General features: G+C 36.7%; 1 protein-coding gene across 2 annotated transcripts; it reads right to left on the bottom strand.

Moving 5' to 3' along the window:
- Positions 1–3,710: 3,710 nt before the first annotated feature.
- On the bottom strand, positions 3,711–13,616 carry LOC106093109 (general odorant-binding protein 83a). 2 transcript variants are annotated; one of them, XM_013260098.2, is made up of 5 exons: positions 13,545–13,616; positions 12,925–13,455; positions 9,264–9,339; positions 4,027–4,283; positions 3,711–3,951 (listed from the first exon to the last, which is right to left on the bottom strand). In XM_013260098.2, the coding sequence occupies exons 2-5, from the start codon at positions 13,018–13,020 to the stop codon at positions 3,934–3,936; spliced, it is 447 nt and encodes a 148-aa protein (XP_013115552.1). In that variant the 5' UTR covers positions 13,021–13,455; positions 13,545–13,616; the 3' UTR covers positions 3,711–3,933. The 2 variants fall into 2 exon arrangements, with proteins under 2 accessions (XP_013115552.1, XP_013115553.1); XM_013260099.2 differs by having other exon boundaries at positions 12,925–13,459; positions 13,545–13,583.
- Between the last annotated feature and the right edge of the window lie 5,663 nt (positions 13,617–19,279).

Genomic DNA, 19,279 nt, shown 5'->3' with positions numbered 1-19,279 from the left:
ATAGGGCTATCGGTTTATATGGGAGCTATATTAGGTTATAAATCAATTTCGGCCTTACTTAGCACAGATGTTGGTAGTCATAACGGAACACTACATGCAAAATTTCAGCCAGTTCGGACAAAAATTGCGGCTTCCAGGGGCTCAAGAAGTCTAATCGGGATATCGGTTTATATGGGAGTTATACCAGGTTATGAACCGATTTGAACCTTACTCCAAACAGTTGTTGGAAGTCATAACAGAATACTTCATGCAAAATTTCTGCTAAATCTGACAAAAATTGCGGCTTAAAATGGCTCAGGAGGTCAAATCGAACGATGGGTTTATATGGGAGCTATGCCAGATTTTAAACCGATCATAACAAAACGCCACATGCAAAATTTCAGCCAGATCGGAAAAAATTGCGGCTTGTAAGGGCTCAAGATGTCAAATCAGGAGATCGGTTTATATGGGAGCTATATCAGGTTATAGACCAATTTGAACCATACTTGGCACAGTTGTTGAAAGTCATGACGGAACACAACATGCAAAATTTCAGCCAAATCGGACAATTACGGTGTCCAGGTGCTCATAAAGTCAAATCTGGAGATCGGTTTATATGCAAAGAATGCAAATTTTTTTTAGTATCTAAATGTGCAAAACTCAAATATAATCTTCTAGCCTCCAGGGACTCCTGTAGGGGATTGGGGATTGCAAATGGGCCATATTGATGAAGGTTTAGATATAGCTCCCATATAAACCGATCTCTCGATTTCACTTCTTGAGACCCTGGAAGCCGCATTTTTTGTCCGAATTGGCTGACATTTTGCAAAGAGTGTTCATTTATTACTTCCAACAATAACCTGATATAGCTCCCATATAAACCGAACGCCCGATTTGACTTTTTGAGCGCCTGGAAACCGTAATTTTTGTCCGATTTGGCTGAAATTTTGCATGTTGTGCTCTGTTGTGACTCAATAACTGTGCCATGTACGGTTTAAATCGGTGTGTATCCTGATACGATATAACTCCGATATAAACCTATCTCCCGATTTGACTTCTTAAACCCTTACAAGAAACAATTTTTGTCCGATTTGGCTGAAATTTTGCATTTAATGTTCTGTTAAGACTTCCAAAACTATGCTAAGAGCGGTCCGAATCGGTGTAAAACCTGACACCATATGGGAGCTATCCATATAAACCGAACTCCCGATTTGACTTCTTGAGCCCTTACAAGCCGCAATTTTTGTCCGATAGGGCTGATGTTCTGTTACGACTTCGAACAACTGTGCCAAATACGGTCCAAATCAGTATATAACCTGATATTGTTCCCATTTAAACCGGTTTCTCGATCATCCTTGTTCGGTTCCTAGATTTTTTAATTTTTGCTGGTTTGACAGACGTTTGGTATGTGGAATTATTATGCCCTTCAACTAAATTTATTTTGTATACATTTGTAGCAGAATCCATGGTGGAGGGTTTCCAAGATTCAGCCCGGTCGATTGTAGCACGCTTTTACTTGTTATATTTAAAAGAGAACTAGGTTAGGTTAGGTTAAAAAGAGGGTGCGGATGTTAATCCACCCCATGCCACTTTCCATATACACCTAAGCCAGTAAAGTAATAGGTTTGTTGTGCTCTCTAAATACTAAAAAAAAGTAACCTCGAAAGAGAAAATCTAAGTTAGGAATTCCGTGCTACTTACAAAATCCTTAATAGTATTCCATGCCACGCCTCTAAGTTGGTTCATGTCTGGTATTGTGTCCCCACCTAAGTGCCCACAAAAGAAATGCTCCAACGTCTCATCATCATCGTTGCCGCATGCCCTACACATGCTATCACTTGTCGCACCGGATGTGTCCCGTTATGATACCAAAAGCTATACTGACCTCCTTCTTACTTCCTTTCAGTAATAGCCTCGTCTTCTCACGATCTGGATCCCCCCATAGGATTTTCGCCGTCCTACTGACCGTTTCGCTGTTTCATAGGGTTGCATGCGCATACGTCGCCCACGCCCATAACTCAGACTGCGTCCTCTGGCCTTCACCGCCAAATCATCTGCCTTTTCATTCCCCCTTACTCCGTTGTGGCACGGCACCCAAACGATGCGGATTTTCGCATCCTCAGAGAAGGCTAAAATCTCCTTGTTACACTGCAGGACTGTTCGTGAAGTTACCGTTCTGGATTTTATTGCCCTTATAGCAATTTTACTGTCTGTAAAGATGTTCACTACTCGATGTCCTCGCGTTAGCACTACACCTCACGCATTCTGTGATCGTCCGGATCTCCACCTGTAGGACCGTATTATGGTCAGGCTGTTTAAAGCAGATATCAGTTCCTGGGGGTTCTCAATGTAGACCCCCAGGCCCACTCTGTCCTCTAGCTTTGATCCACTAGGATTCCATCAATCTAAGAGTGGCTGCGAATAATGCTGCGAAAGTCCCGATTTGGCTACCTATATAAATATTTAGACAAACACACGTCTACTAACTAACTGCAAAAGGTTAAACTTTTGAAAAACAGCTAGATTACCAAAAAGGCTCATTTTTGCGTGGGGTGTACCTTATTTTGGCCATTTAGAACGCTTTTTATAGCATATTGGTACATATCTTATTTTTATTATATAACACACTATTCTGGCTATAAACTGTGAAAAAAATTATGATGATATCTTTATTCGTTCCGATTTTATGCAAATGCAAATTTTCCCATGAACATATTCCATTACAGAACTGGGGCAAACTTCTCATAAATCAATGAGTGCAGTCCGATACAATTTTAAGTTCAATGATAAGGGACCGCCTTTTACAGCCGAATCCGAACGGTGCGCCGCAGAGCGACACCTCTTTGGGGAGAAGTTTTTACATGGCATAGTCGCTAGCATTAGAAGGGGATAACCACGCTGAAAAAAAATGCTGATGTTCCTGCCAGGATTCGAACCCAGGCATTCAGCGTTATAGGCGGACATTTTAACCTCTGCGCTACGGTGGCCTCGGTTCCGATTCTAAAGCTCCTCAAATTAACACGTCTTTAAAAAAAATGTGTTTTATTTTTTTTTTTTCGATTTTACCTCATATATATAATTCATTTTCGGAATTTTTCCGCACAATTTGTTAATTTCAATGGTCTTCTGGAAAACATTTCCAAATATGTATAATGATTGTAGAAAAAGTGTAACGTTCTCCCCCCTAATTTTATTTGCAAATTGCTAGCATCAAATGAAAAATCCCTCTGTAGGTGTTAAAAAATCTTGTAGGCTGACCTCATATGTTTTGATTTGCGAAAACATTTTCGACCGATTACTAACTTGTAGACAGATTGCTTTCAAAATTTACACCAATTTTGCTATATCACGTTTTGAAACCCGATTCTTTAGTCAAAAGTTATGCGAAATCAATTTATGGTGGCCTATACCATAATATTGTTCACTTTGAGGTGTTTGGGTTCGCCAGCCATAGCCAGTTGTGATTTTTCAGCCTAATATAATGAAATCACGCTAATTCGCTTGAAATCTATGAGAAATATCTTTCTCTTTAAATAAACTCAGAAACATAAGCGGGTGGTGGCTTGTTAACATTATAATGAGTTGTCAATAAAACTAATTTCATTTAGCTGTCATTTCTAGTTTGACTGACATACCAGTGTAAATTTGGCAACATTTCGTGCTACGTCAGCTACGCTGTATATAAATACCAAAATATGACTCCATAAACGAATCTTTCTCCCGGCAAGATGTATCCCAGCACCAGTGGTAATGACCACCAAATATTTTATTTATAGAGATAATACCATATTTAATACCAAATATCCTCATCCATTGACTATGGCTACCATTACTTGCTTAAAATATTTAGTATTGTACAAATATGCATATTCAAAGTAGTTTTCTCATGCCCAGCAGCAGCATTCCGCACAAGCCAATCATCAAGCTTATTCAGCACCTTGGATCCATAAAGATTTATGGCAGGAAATAGTGCTGCAAATGAAATGCAATGGTGATACAATTACATTTACCACCAATTATTGAAAAACCAACTACGATGACACTCACCACTGGATCGGATCGCTTCCAGCAACTATGCAACCAAAATGCTCGTTCACAAGCTGTATCACCTTTGGGATAAAGGCACCTTTTGCCCATATGCACTGCTACGTCATGCATAGATTCGGGTAACATATCCAAAACCTTTTCAAGATGTACTTCACCGTCCTCATGCAACACATCCATTTCATCGAATATGCAGTACATGTAACACTTGAGTAGTTCATCTTCGTGAGCTTCCTCATCACTGAACTTTCTAATTGCCTCTGCGAAAACAAAATGTGACAACAGGATATACTTCGCAAGGACGTATAAATATATCGAAGGGATGTGAGTTGTGAAAAATCCATTTTCGTGGAAAATAATAATGAAAACTTGATGAATTTGCTTAGTGGATATCACTTGATTGTTGGCGAAGTTTCGTGAGAAAAATGTAATGATGTGAAAGCTTGGATTTTGATGACCTTTTCCATGGTAATTGGCAAAAAATAGTTTAAAGAACTTAAAACGCTTGAAGGTGATATGATTTCGATGATCTTTTAATTATGGCTTTCAATTTATTGGAAAAAGGGAACAGGGCTTTTGAAAAGTTTGATTTATATGGGAGTTTCAACTAAACATGCGTATGCATCGGGACCGTATTTTGTGTGTATATTAAGGTGTGTCGTAAGCATAGTTTGTTTAAAAATTCGAGCCAGAGATAAGCAAACTCAACTTAAAGTCAAAAAGCACAGGAGAGAGAGATACTAGTTGACAGCGGACAATTAAACGAACAGCAACTCATTACATGTAATAAACCTAGACACACGGAGCAACAGCGAGAGCCGTTGCCGTTGTCTAGTGTTCGAAACCATCATTACACCTTCCAATAGATGCACAGAATCACGTGTATCATGGAAGTAGTGTAATTGTCGCAGATAAAAAGTCTGTCATTACACAAAACCAAATGCATTGGGAAAAAGTACAGCTAATAGATAAAGTTGTCGAGCGTGGTTAATGTGGAATTGTATCATAGAGGCGTTTTCGCAATTAAAACGATTCAAATACAACATATCAATGCACGGCCCTTGAAGTCATCGCACCTAATATGGTTGAAAAGTCTTCTAACCAAAGACGAAACGCGCCCCATAGTGGTTGGTGTGTGTTGTGATCTCTTTTCCACTTGGAAAGAAAATCTCCGATCATTGAGCTCGTCTCGAAAGAGAAACAAATAAAAATTAAAGTATTTTACAATTGTTTTTTTGCATTGATTAATGTAACTAAAAATTTGGTGTTTTTCTGTCTTTTGTTAGCAGATTTTAAAGATAAAAAACAAGTAAAAACGGATAAAGTTCGGATGTGCGGAACTTTTGATACCCCCACTTTTGTTTCATTGTCAAAAATCTTCAGTTTATTCCATAATTTAGGCATAAATCGTCTTACAAATGAACAATGCTTGCAAATTATTGCATTTTATAATCAAAATGCGTGCTCTGCTAAGAAAGTTCATCGGGCGCTTGTTTCACTTTACGACGAAGCTCATTTTTGGCTCAATTAGTACCCAATTATAAGACGCAAAATAGCCCTAGAAAAATGAAGGTCTGAAAATGTTTTGTTTTTATACCCTTCACCATAGGATGGGGGTATACTAATTTCGTCATTCTATTTCTAACACCTCGGAATATGCGTCCAAGACTCCATAAAGTATATATATTCTTGATCGTCATGACATTTTAAGTCAATCTAGCCAAGTCCATCCGTCTGTCTGTCGAAAGCACGCCAACTTACGAAGGAGTAAAGCAAAGCGCTTGAATTTTTGCACAAAAACTTTTTATTAGTGTAGGTCGGTTGGGGTTGTACATGGGCCAAATCGGTGCATGTTTTAATATAGCTGCAATATAAACCGATCTTGGGTCTTAATTTCTTGAGCTTCTAAAGGGCGCAATTCTCGTCCGATTTGACTGAAATTTTGCACGTAAAGTTTTAGTATCACTTCAAACAACTGTGTTAGGTATGGTATTCGAATCGGTTCATAACCTGATGTAGCTGCATTATAAACCGAACTTCTTCAGCCATTAGAGGGCGCAATCGTTATCCTATTTGGCTGAAATTTAGCACGAAGTATTTCTTTATCACTTCCAACTACTGTGCGTGTGGTCCAAATCGCTTAATAACCTGGTATAGCTGCCGTACAAACCGATGTTGGATTTTGACTTCCTGATCCCCTAGGGGGCGCAATTCCCATGATTTGGTTGAAATTTTGCATGAGGTGTTTTGTTATGACTTCCAACAACTATGCAAATCGGTCCATAACCTGATAAAGCTACTATACATAACCTGATATAGCAGTCATATAAACCGATCTGGGATCTTGACTTCTTGAGCCTCTAGAGGGCGCAATTCTCATCCGATTTGTCAGAAATTTTGTACAACGGCTTCTCCCATGACCTTCATCATGCGTGTGTAATATGGTCTAAATCGATCTATAGTTTGATAAAGCTCCCATATAAGCCGATCTCCCGATTTTGCTTCTTGAGCTCCTACAAGGCTGCTGCTTCCGATGACCGACTTATAATATCGATGTCATCGTTAAAGGTAAGTAGCATATGTTCTCTTGTGAGTAGAATGCCATTCCTATTTACACCTGCATCTTGTATAATCTTCTCGAGCAGAATATTAAAGAGATAGCACATAAGGTTGTCTCCCTGTACCTCGATTGGTGTTTAACGATTCGGAGAGGTTCTTTCCTATTTGAACTGAGGTGCGTGTATCAACCAGCCTCATCCTACTAAGCCGTATCAGATTTGCAGGGATCCTAACTCAGGCATGGTCCGAAATACCTTTGAACGTAAAGGGCTGTGGAAGATGGCTTTGTAGTCAACAAAGAGATGGTCGGTGTTGATTTGTTCTTCTCTATGATGTATTTACCAGGTCTAAAGCCACACTGCTAGGGCCCAATTATTTCGTTGAGTTTAGACTTTAATCTTTCACAAAGTTAGCTCGATAGTATATGGTCTGCGATGGGGAGGAGACTTATTCCTTTGTAGTTGCCACATTCTGCTTTGTATCCTTTCTTGTGTACGGGATATTGTATGTTGAGGTTCCAATAATCGGTTATGCGTTTTCCTAGCTAAATTACGCCTTATCAGTCTGTCGCCTCCAGTCTTAAACAATTCAGCCGGCAATCTATAGGCTCCTGCTGCCTTATTGATTTTCAGCCAGGTTAATGCTAAGTGGACCACGTTTTGACATTCTATACCATCATCAGGGATTGGTTCCGCGGTATTCTCATGGCCACAATCATCGGATACCAGCAGCTAGGAAAAGTGTTATTTCCACATCCTCAGCACACTATCTGTATTGATTACCAGATTTCCTTCTTTGTCTCTGCAGGAGGATGTGCTGCACCAAAACCATCGGTTTGATGTCTAATTCTTTGGTATAATTTTCGAAATTTATTCTGGCTCCTGAACATGTCTATTCGCTCACACTCATGTCTTTCCATTTCATTCTTCTTGCGGAAGAGATGTTTCTCCTCTGTGCTTTTCTCCCGGTATCTTAATTTGGGTTAGGTTAGGTAAGGTAAAATTGGCAGTCCTTTACAGACTTACTTAGATAACTTTGTAGGTCCATTGTGATACCACAGTACCGACAGACCAAGGCGGGAATCGAAAGCACGACCCTGCACCAGTAATCCAATCACGCTACCAACTCGGCTACCGGGGCGCCCAACTTGCATTTGCTTTGGAAATTCTTGTTGTGTTTTCTTGTAGCTGGCGGCCATTTGTGTGTTGCTCTAATGATTTTTGTCATTGGACATGCTAGCATTTTTGAACCGAAACTATACAAAATGTCATTTTCCGAGTTTAGCATCCACACTCGTCCGAGCTACTCAATATGCTGACTTTTCTTTGCTCAGTCAAAAAAAAAAAAGGAAAAAAATGTTGTATGTGAGAATGTGTCTATATCAGTAACGAGCACACGATTGAAATTATCTGCAAGACTATAAGTTTGCTTGGGATTATTTTCTTGTGCGCCATAGAGTGCGTATTTTTGCCAACCACTGGTCTGTCTAAACGCTCAAATAGTCACCCTTACTCTCTAGTCGGAGAGAATAATTATTGGCCCAGTACATGAATAATCGTTTGGGGATATCAAAACACTTTTGTAATTAAAGAGTATTTGGCTTTACAACCAAAGGAAGGCCTGTTTACATTAGACGAAGATGCTAGAGGGTTTACAATAAACAAAGTTAATTACGTTATACGTAATTAAAGCAAAACTTCTTGATAAAAGTATTTTGCTGGTCGTAACAATTTCCCTAACGTTTTATTTTTTTGCGTGTACTGACTGTAATATTCTTGGCTACTGACTGTAATATTGTCCTGTTTGCCTCATTCTTGGCTTAAGTAGCTTTTTGGTACTTCTGGTCATACCACGGGTTACTCGGGGGAGGTTTTTGGTAACCAAGTACGGATGTAGTGGCTGTTATCATGGAGTGGGCAATGATTAGCCATTGCGGAGCTTCAATATCGGGACAGGGAGTACTTTCTTCAAGCAACTGGGTCAGCCGAGTGGAATATGTCGTTGCCACCTTCACCCGTACTTTTCTCGCCACACTTCTTTCATATATAGCATAGCAAAAAGTAGCCACGATATTCATTATCCAAGGTAATACTATTTTTGCTTAAATAGCTGTAATGTCTGCCTTCCTATTTTCATTAGACAATGCTAGCAATCTCTTAAACTCTATTTAAGATAAAAAATACCTTAATATCAAGTAAAACATCTGTTACCATAGGAAATATTTTTGGCTCGAATTTTTAAATTGTGGAGAAAATTTTCTCTGCGAATGGATTAGCAGAAATCTGTACCAATTCTTAACGAAATAGCTTTATTTTTAAATTTTGAAGCGTAGTCGTAGTCGCAGAAAGCAGACAGACACAATAACATCACAAAATCCGTCTTAGATTCTTACGACGATTAAGAAGGGACACAAAGGCAGACAGACATACACACAAGAACATAACAAATTCGTCTTAGATTTTTAAGGCGATTAAAAAGTTGTATTTACTCGTACTTTATAGCGTTGAAGTTAAATGATGATGTTTTCCAAAGGAATGGCAAAACTAATATTCCCCCTTACCACAAAAACTAGGGCCACAATAGAAAATGTGTATTATATGGAGTAAATATAAAGATTCGGTTATATGTACCAAAAATTTGACAAAAACGTTTGCTTAAATTTTGCTGTGATTTACACTTACCCTCTGTTACACCAGTCTTCCCCACACAGGTATCATGGACTGGTTTAAGCTTTGCCAAAAACTCCGGAGGAGGATACTGGAAAATAAAGAACAAAAATAATTTAAAATTTAGTGTCTTCATCGTAAACTAAAGAAATTGCAACGTTTTAAGAACAAAATAAGCCTTGAGAAAACTTTAAAGAGTTTTTTTGGCACCATGTAGCATGCGACACCTTTCATCGCTAGCCAACGACAAACAAAATAAAAACGAACAAAAAGTCAGTATGTCATAGCAATTGTGAAGTAAACAGCCGAGATAGTGCAACTGCCAAAGAAATCCATAAATGATATGACATAGCCAACGATGAATGCGAAGACAAACGAACCATAAAGTAAAAGCATCGTAGAGTTTAAACAGCAAGCAGAAAAAAAAGCTATCATAAAAATGCATAATAGCAGCCAAAGATATGATGATGGTCGAAATGGACTGCACAAAAATATAAATATACATGCTTACATACTTCTAGATATGCGATTATATGTGCAGTGCATGTGCATGAAGCATTCAACTTCTATGCGTATATGAAGTACGTAACTGTACAGAAATATATGTGAACTCCCATTTGGGGCAGTTAATACTTTGGTATTCACATGGGAACCAAGTATGAGATTATTACTCATTTACATAAAATGAGTATATTATTCCCATTTCACCATATTATTACACCCTCTACCATAGGAAGGGTGTATACTAATTTCGACATTCCGTTTGTAACCCATTGAAATGTTGATTATGAATCCAACAAAGTCTTTTTGGGGTTGCCCAAAAAGTAATTGCGGATTTTTCATATAGTCGGCGTTGACAAATTTGTTCACAGCTTGTGACTCTGTAATTGCATTCTTTCTTCTGTCAGTTATCAGCTGTTACTTTTAGCTTGCTTTAGAAAAAAAATTTAAAAAAAGTATATTTGATTAAAGTTCATTCAAAGTTTTATTAAAAATGCATTTACTTTCTTTTAAAAAATCCGCAATTACTTTTTGGGCAACCCAATATTTTGATCGTTTGGACATTCTAAGTCGATATGTCCGTTAGTCTGTCTGTCAAAAACACTCAAACATTCTAAAGAATACAGCTAGGCGCTTGAAATTATGCACAAATATTTCTTGCAGGTCTGTTGGGATTGTAAATGGCCCATATCGGTCCATATTGGGATATAGCTCCCATGTAAACCGATCTCCCGATTTGACTTCTTGAGCCTCTAGAGGGCACAATTCTTATCCGAATTGGCTAAAATTTTACAAGTAGCTCTTTGTTATGACGTCCAGCATCTGTGCTTAGTATGGTTTAAATCGGTTCACAATCTGATAAGAATGCCTTATATATCGATCGCTGCATTTGACTTCTTGAGCCTGTAGAGGATACAATTCTTATCCCATTTGCATTAAGTTTGGCGAGTGGCGTTTTATTATGACTTCCAATAATTGTACCAAGTATGGTCTAAATCGGTCCATTGCGGTACACTCGAACCAAGACGATCAAAACTCAGATGGAGACACCAAGTGGTGAAAGTCATTACGAAACTTGGTGTAGAGATTTTAGAAGGAGCGCAGAAGATCGAGACGCTTGGAAAACTATTCTAAGTTCAGCTAATGGGACAAATGTTCTGTCACAATTAAAGTAAAACTAAAATAAGTCTCGTAGATCTCTCTACGAGATTCCAAGGGAAAGGGACTATGCAGGTATGCCCCTAGCTAATTCTTCGTGATAAGACAAAAACAAGTAAAAAGGTGTTAAGTTCGACCGGGCCGAACTTTGGAAACCTACTACCTCGGGTATATATATAAGTATATATATAACCCACCTTTCGTCAAAATCCGGTGAAAAATGCATATCTTATGCCCCATAGCAGCTATATCGAAATATGTTCCGATTGGACCAAATACTAATAAGTACAAGTCATTGTTCAATTATGTATAACAAAATATTGGTATTTTTAGCAACAATATCTAAAAAAATTAACCGATCTGAACCATATGCAACACGGATGTCAAAAAGCCTAACATAAATCACTGTGTCAAATTTCAGTGAAATCGGAATAAAAATGCGCCTGTTATGGGGCTAAGACTTTAAATCGAGATATCGGTCTATAAGGCAGCTATGTCCACCTCTGGACCGATCTGAACCAAATTTCAGAAAAATGTCGTAGAGCTTACAACAACTCTCGGTCACAAATTTCGGCGAAATCGGACAATAAATGCGTTTTTTATGGGCCCAAAACCTTAAATCGAGAGATCGGTCTATATGGATATCGGTCTATAAGGCAGCTATGTCCAACTCTGGACCGATCTGAACCAAATTGCAGAATAATGTCGTAGATCTTACAACAACTCATGGTCCCAAATTTCGGCGAAATCGGACAATAAATGCGTTTTTTATGGGCCCAAAACTTTAAATCGTGAGATCAGTCTATATGGCAGCTATATGCAAGTCTTTTTCGATCTAGCCTAAATTGCAGCAATATTTCGAAGGGCTTAACTTAACTCACTTACCCAAATTTCAGCGACATCGGACAAAAAATGGGCCTTTTATGGGCCCAAAACCTAAAATCGAGAGATCGGTCTATATGGCAAAAAAGAATCTGTGCAAAGTTTCAGCTCAATATCTGTATTTTTATCTGAAAAAGCTGTGAGTATGTGGAGGAAGAGGAAAACAATGTCTTGCATTGGAAAGCTGAAAATGTTCCACTTGAGGTTCTCATTTGTTTAAAGTTTTCTTTCTTTGGATTTTATTTATTTTATTTTATTTTAAGGTTGCAAACAAAACCGATTTCTGCAGAAGCTGTGAGAATCTGGAGGAAGAGGAAAACAATGACCTGCATTGGAAAGCGGAAGATGTTAAACTTTAGGTTCTCATTTTTTTGAGGTTTTCTTTTCTTTGGATTTTATTTCATTTATTTTATTTTATATTATTTTATTTTGTTTTATTTTATTTTATTTTATTTTATTTTATTTTATTTTATTTTATTTTATTTTATTTTATTTTATTTTATTTTATTTTATTTTATTTTTATTTATTTTATTTTATTTTATTTTATTTTATTTTATTTTATTTTATTTTATTTTATTTTATTTTATTTTATTTTATTTTATTTTATTTTATTTTATTTTATTTTATTTTATTTTATTTTATTTTATTTTATTTTATTTTATTTTATTTTGTTTTATTTTATTTTATTTTATTTTATTTTAATTTATTTTATTTTATTTTATTTTATTTTATTTTATTTTATTTTATTTTATTTTATTTTATTTTATTTTATTTTATTTTATTTTATTTTATTTTATTTTATTTTATTTTATTTTATTTTATTTTATTTTATTTTGTTTTATTTTATTTTATTTTATTTTATTTTATTTTATTTTATTTTATTTTATTTTATTTTATTTTAATTTATTTTATTTTATTTTATTTTATTTTATTTTATTTTATTTTATTTTATTTATTTATGATATTTTTTCATTATCAGTTTTATTTTTCTAAAATATGAATTAAGATTTTAATTTTTTTCTGTCTAACATTTTATGTATAAATCTGATCACACTGTCTGCAGCATCACCAAAACATATGTCCTGTTTTCATGCATGCATTCATACATTCATGTCACATATAATAACAACTTACAGTTTCATCTCGACGTGGAGCTTGTTGACTTTGTGCACCGGCCATAAAGATTATGGCCACGAGTAATGTGCCATAAAGCAATGCCATTGCTCTCATTATTGTTATGTCCTTGAATGCACAACTCAAATAATGGCTATAATAATATTGGTTGGTACAGATCCAACTGACTTGACTTCCCCGTTGGCTAGATATGGCCAACGAAAAATCCTTGGCACGTTTATTGCTTGGTCACCGAGACCAGATAGCCGGATATATGACGAGTAACAATGCTCAAATGCACATGGTAGCCAAGCAGTGTTGCCAAAAAAGGTTCCAAAAATATTTTCGTATGAAACTTCCTTCTTGGGTGTGTGCGTGTGAGTTTCTTATGATCCTGCCAAAGATTCTTTTATGACCAAGTTTATAGGACTTCCTTTGAGCATGCACTCAGTAATAGTAGTAGTCAGGTAGGTGACTGAATGTACTTTGGAGAGCAATATGAGCTAAGTTCTTTCGTCTACTTCTGCTTGTGTACTGCCTCCTCCCGGTTTACTTTCTCATGGAAATAACGAAAAATGCATTAAAATTATTGAAAAATTCCAAAAATTGTTTTCAAAGTTGCTTTTGATATTTTATTATACCTCAGATTTGTGGTTTTATTATATTTAATCGTACTACCGTGAATAGAGTGTGGATTTTATTTGCAATATATTTAAGTAATATGTGGTGTATATATACAGATATGTGTATATAAAAGCAGTTTGCTGTTGCAATTGTAAATTACAAATATGGATTTGCTATGTAGCATGAGTTTTCTATATTTGTTAGTTGAGTAATTTTCATAAGTAATCGGTTCAGTGACGCATAAATTTTTGAAATGCATTAAAACAAACCGTCTTTTTTGTATAGGCATAAAGAGGTTTTATTTAATTTTAAGTAAAGGGAATAGAATAAATAATGGATTCGAATAGAAAAGAGGCTTACTTGGGTTGCCTATAAAAATTAATATTTCTACAAAACTGGCTTATGGAGGTGTTGGTGGGCGCATTGTGTTCATCCGTTGTCTTTGCAGCTTAAGGATGTGACTGAGGCATCTCCGCCTGAATATCCCCACAAAACTACAAAAGCTTTGCAGTTCGGCCATAACTGATAGCATATTAGCAGTAAAGATTTTTATCGGAAAATTCAGTTTGGGGAATTTCCGCCCGCCCATTTTACAATCGCGCAATCACGACTCCGATCCCATGAGTTCCAGGGAAAAATTAACTTTTAAAATCAACTGATACAATCATTATTAAAGAAAAACAACTACAATAAAAGCGTGCTAAGTTCAGTCGGGCCGAATCTCATATACGCTCCAACATGGATCGCAATTGAACAATATTTGGCAAGTTGTTGGAAGTCGTAACAAAACACGTCATGCCAAATCGGATATGAATTGCGCCCCCTAGCGGCGCAAGAAGTCAAGATTCATGATCGGTTTATACGGCAGCTATATCAGTTTATGGACCGATTCAAACCATACTTTGCTAAATTGTTGGAAGTCATAACAGAACACTACATGCAAAATTTCAGCCAAATCCAATGGGAATTGCGACTTCTAGAGGCTGAAGAAGTCAAGATTCCAGATCGGTTTATATGACAGCTATATCAGGTTATATACCGATTTTAGCCATACTTAACACAGTTGTTGGAAGTCATAACAAAATAGCCCATGCAAAATATCAGCCAAATCGGATAAGAATTGCGCGCGCTAGTGGTTCAAGAAGTCAAGATCCAAGATCGGGTGATATGACAGCTATATCAAACATGGATCGATATGGCCCATTTACAATCCCAACCGACCTACACTAATAATAAGTATGTTCAAAATTTCAAGCATCTAGCTTTGCGCCTTCGAAAGTTAGCGTGCTTTCGTCAGACAGACGGACGGACGGATAGGGCTAGATCGTCTTAAAATGCCTTGAAGATATTGTGGAGGGTATAACAACAAATCTGCTTTTGACATTTTTGGCTTTTAACAATGTGGGAACCGACACACTGATCTTATTCTTAAACCAGTACCGGGTGGAGAACATGACATAAATATAAGGGAAAAAAGTAATTTTATCGCCACTACTATGGGTATGCCCATGAACATTCCATTAAGGAATAGGGGTAAACTTCTCACATATCAGTGAGTGCAGTCCGATTCAAGTTTAAGCTCAATGATAAGGGGCCTCCTTTTTATAGCCGAGTCCGAACGGCGTGCGACACCTCTTTGAAGAGAAGTTTTACATGGCATAGTACCTCATAAATGTTGCCAGCATTAGGAGCGGAAAACCACCGCTGAAAATTTTTTCTAACCCAGGCATTCAGCGTCATAGGCGGACATGCTAACCTCTGCGCTACGGTGGCCTCCTACTACTATGGGTGACCACCGTAAATTACATATTACGGATGCTGACTTAGGGCAGATTTGAACCTTTCTGCCAATGAAACGATGTTATAATACTTCTAAGGGGTAAGAATCCGAATCAGCTATGCAGAATGGCCGAAAGGGTCTTGCAGATGGCATACGACTGGCCAAGACATAAGGCTATCAATGTTAACCCAGAGAAGACAGAAGTCTGCTTGTTCACGAGGAAAACGAAATTGGGCCAATTTGACGCTTCATGTGTCCTCAATAAAATGTCTTCGATATCTGACAAGATCAAATAATAAGAGTGATCTTGTCACATTTTTTATGTACACAGACATTATTTGATCCTGGGCCAATTTGATGCTTCATGTGTCCTCATTAAAATGACTGCGATGTCTGACAAGATCAAATACTAACAGTGATCTTGTCACATTTTTTATGTACACAGGCATTATTTGATCCTGGGCCAATTTGACGCTTCATGTGTCCTCAATAAAATGACTGCGATGACTGACAAGATCAAATACTAAGAGTGATCTTGTCAAATTTTTTATGTACGCAGACATTATTTATTATCACTATTTCTTGAAGAATTTGAATTTCTTGAAGAATTTGAATAGCAATTACTAAAAAAATTCTATAATTTTAATTGAAGTACCGATTACTTTGGAAATTCAAGTTAATAATATCGGATTTTTAGCAATCCATTGGACATAATCCAATTTAAGTTTTTTGTCTTTGTTTCGTGTCATTAAACCAAGCACCAAGTCAGCTTAATTACATAGAGTGAGCCTATCATTAAATTGACATTTTCATTGAAGCTTTTGTTTTTAATTTTCGCCGCATCCACAACCATTTGTACATTGCACAACAATTTAAACTAACACCAAAGAGAAGCAACTCTAATTAACTTAAAATGATATTTGTCTAAGTGTCAAAGTCACAGACAAATAATATGTTTCATTACCAACTAGTCATGGTGGCATGTCAATCACAAAATGCACGAAAATTGGAAAACATAAAAATATATCTAACAATTCGGTATCGTTTGAAACTGAAGGGTGATAAAGGCAGATAACCAATTAAAACCGTCTGAAATGGTTTTCGCTGTAAAGACTTAATATTAATCTGTTTTCATTTGAAGTTAGAATGGTGGTAATTGCTATTAAAACAATTAGAAGAAAAGAAATGAAATTCGAGACTAAATCTGAGTATTCCTTCGGAGCGTTATCCTCCAAATCAAAACAGTTGCTTGCATGAATGGTGGAGACAATAAAATTGCAATAAGCAATTAGCCATTTTTTAAACCAAACCATTGAGCCAGTTTATGAGGGGATATAAAAGCATAACACAAAAAAAAACTGACGCTCCTAAGCCGAAAAACCAGCATTTAAAACCGTTTTTAATTAAAAACAAGTAAGATAGGTAAAAAAACCGGAGGTTCGGATGTTATTATATGGACGCTATATCTAATTCTGAACCGCTTTAATTAGAGTGACAAAGGATTTATGATGGGTTAAAAAAGATTTCGTAATAAATTTCTGCCAAAAGCTGGCAAAACCCTACATAATTCTATTAAATACGGATCTATTAATGTAAATCAGACAATGCATTCATATGGGAGCATCATCTTTTTCTGAACCGATTTTGAAAAAAATTGCTTCAGAATAACAAATGTCATGCTATATTCCAATTTTCATGAGGATCGACTGAAAAATTTAATTTATTGAAATTTAAACCGAACCGGAGTAACATACGTATGGGAACCAGGGACAAAGCCAGGAGAGAGAATTTTTTTAAAGGCAAAATTTCAATAAAATATTTTCTAAAGGCAAAATTTTAATAAAATATTCTCGAGCAACTGAATTTGGTTCAGGCCCGGGCCCCTCCAATATATTTTTCTAAGAACAAATTTAAAAAAAAATTTCCAAACGAATTTGTGAAATTTTTGACATTTTTTTAAAGACAATATTAAATTTGCTTTTTGAGGTTATTGGCAATTTTTTTAATGACAAACTTTTTTAAGGCATTGTTTTCTCTCAAATTTCAAAAAAAAGGTTTTCTTAAAACAGATTTAGAAAAAAACAAGATCCCAGATCGGTTTGTATGGCAGCTATATCAGGTTATGAACCGATTTGAACCTTATTTGACACAGTTGTTGAAAGTAAGAATAAAATACTGCATGCAAAATTTCATTCAAATCGGATAAGAATTGCGCCCTCTAGAGGCTCAAGAAGTCAAGACCCAAGATCGGTTTATATGGCAGCTTTATCAGGTTATGGACCGATTTGAACCATACTTGGCACAGTTGTTGGATGTCATAACAAAATATTTCGTGCAAAAATTCATTCAAATCGGATAAGAATTGCGCCCTCTAGAGGCTCAAGAAGTCAAGACCCAAGATGGGTTTATATGACAGCTTTATTAGGCTATAGACCGATTTGAACCATACTTTGTACAGTTGTTCGATATCATAATAAAGCCCGTCGTGCGAAATTTCAGTCAAATCGGATAGAATTGCGCCCTCTACAGGCTCAAGAAGTCAAGACCCAAGATCGGTTTATATGGCAGCTATATCAGGTTATAGACCGATTTGAATCATACGTGGCACAGTTGTTGGGTATCATAACAAAACACGTCTTGCAAAATTCCATTCCAATCGGATAAGAATTGCGCGCTCTAGAGGCTCAAGAAGTCAAGACCCAAGATCGGTTTACATGACAGCTATATCAGTTTATGGACCGATTTGAACCATACTTGGCACAGTTGTTGAATGTCATAACAAAACACGTCGTGCAAAATTTTATTCCAATCGGATAAGAATTGCGCCCTCTAGAGGTTGAAGAAGTCAAGACCCAAGATCGGTTTATATGGCAGCTATATCAAAACATGGACCGATTTAGCCCATTTACAATACCAACTGACCTACACTAATAAGAAATATTTCTGCAAAATTTCAAGCGGCTAGCTTTACTCCTTCGGAAGTTAGAGTGCTTTCGACAGACAGACGGACGGACATGGCTAAATCGACATGACAACTTTATGGGGTCTCAGACGAATATTTCGAGTAGTTACAAACAGAATGACCAAATTAGTACACCCCCCATCCTACGGTGAAGGGTATAAAAAGCATTCAGTACATCCGGGCCGAATTTTAGATATCCACCACCTTGGATATACATAATAAACTCTTAACGTCAAGTCCGGTAAAAATTACACGATTTTTGAAACCTTAGCAACTACTTCTTGAGCCTTTGGAAGCCGAAATGTTTGTTCGATATGGCTAAAATTTTGCACATAGTATTATGACTATTATGGCTTCCAACAACAGTGTACTCTACAACCCAAGTACTCTCCAAATCGGTCTATAACCTGATGTAGCTCCCACATAAACCGATCTCCCGATTTGATTTCTTGAGCCCCTGGGAGCCACAAATTTCGTTCTCTTATGACTTCCAACAACAATGATGTCAAGTGCGGTCTATAACCTAATATAGCTCCTATATAAACCGATCTCCCGATTTGACTTCTTGAGCCTCTGGAAGTCCAAATATTTTATCCGATTTGGCAAAAATTTTGCACATAGTGTTCTGTTATTACTTCCAACAACAGTGCCAAGTACGGTCCAAATCGGTCTATAACCTGATATAGCTCCCATATAAACCGACCTCCCGATTTGACTTCTTGAGCCCCTGTAAGTAATAAATTTCATCCAACTTGGCTGAAAAGGACGCAATTCTTATTCAAATTGGCTTTGAATTTTGTGCAACGGCTTCTACTGTGGTCTCCAATATAATTGAATTTATGGTCCGAATCGGACCATAACTTGATATATCTTCTATAGCATAGCAATTCTTTTCTTTTATCCTTTATTTGCCTAAAAAGCGAATCCAGGGAAAGAACTTGACAAATGCGTTGCAGGGTGGAGGGTATATAAGATTCCGCAAGGCCGAACTTAACGCACTTTTACTTTTT

The sequence above is a fragment of the Stomoxys calcitrans genome, chromosome 2 (genome assembly GCF_963082655.1).
Source record: "Stomoxys calcitrans chromosome 2, idStoCalc2.1, whole genome shotgun sequence".
NCBI classification, from domain to species: domain Eukaryota; kingdom Metazoa; phylum Arthropoda; class Insecta; order Diptera; family Muscidae; genus Stomoxys; species Stomoxys calcitrans.
This window is presented reverse-complemented; position numbering and strand designations above follow the sequence as displayed.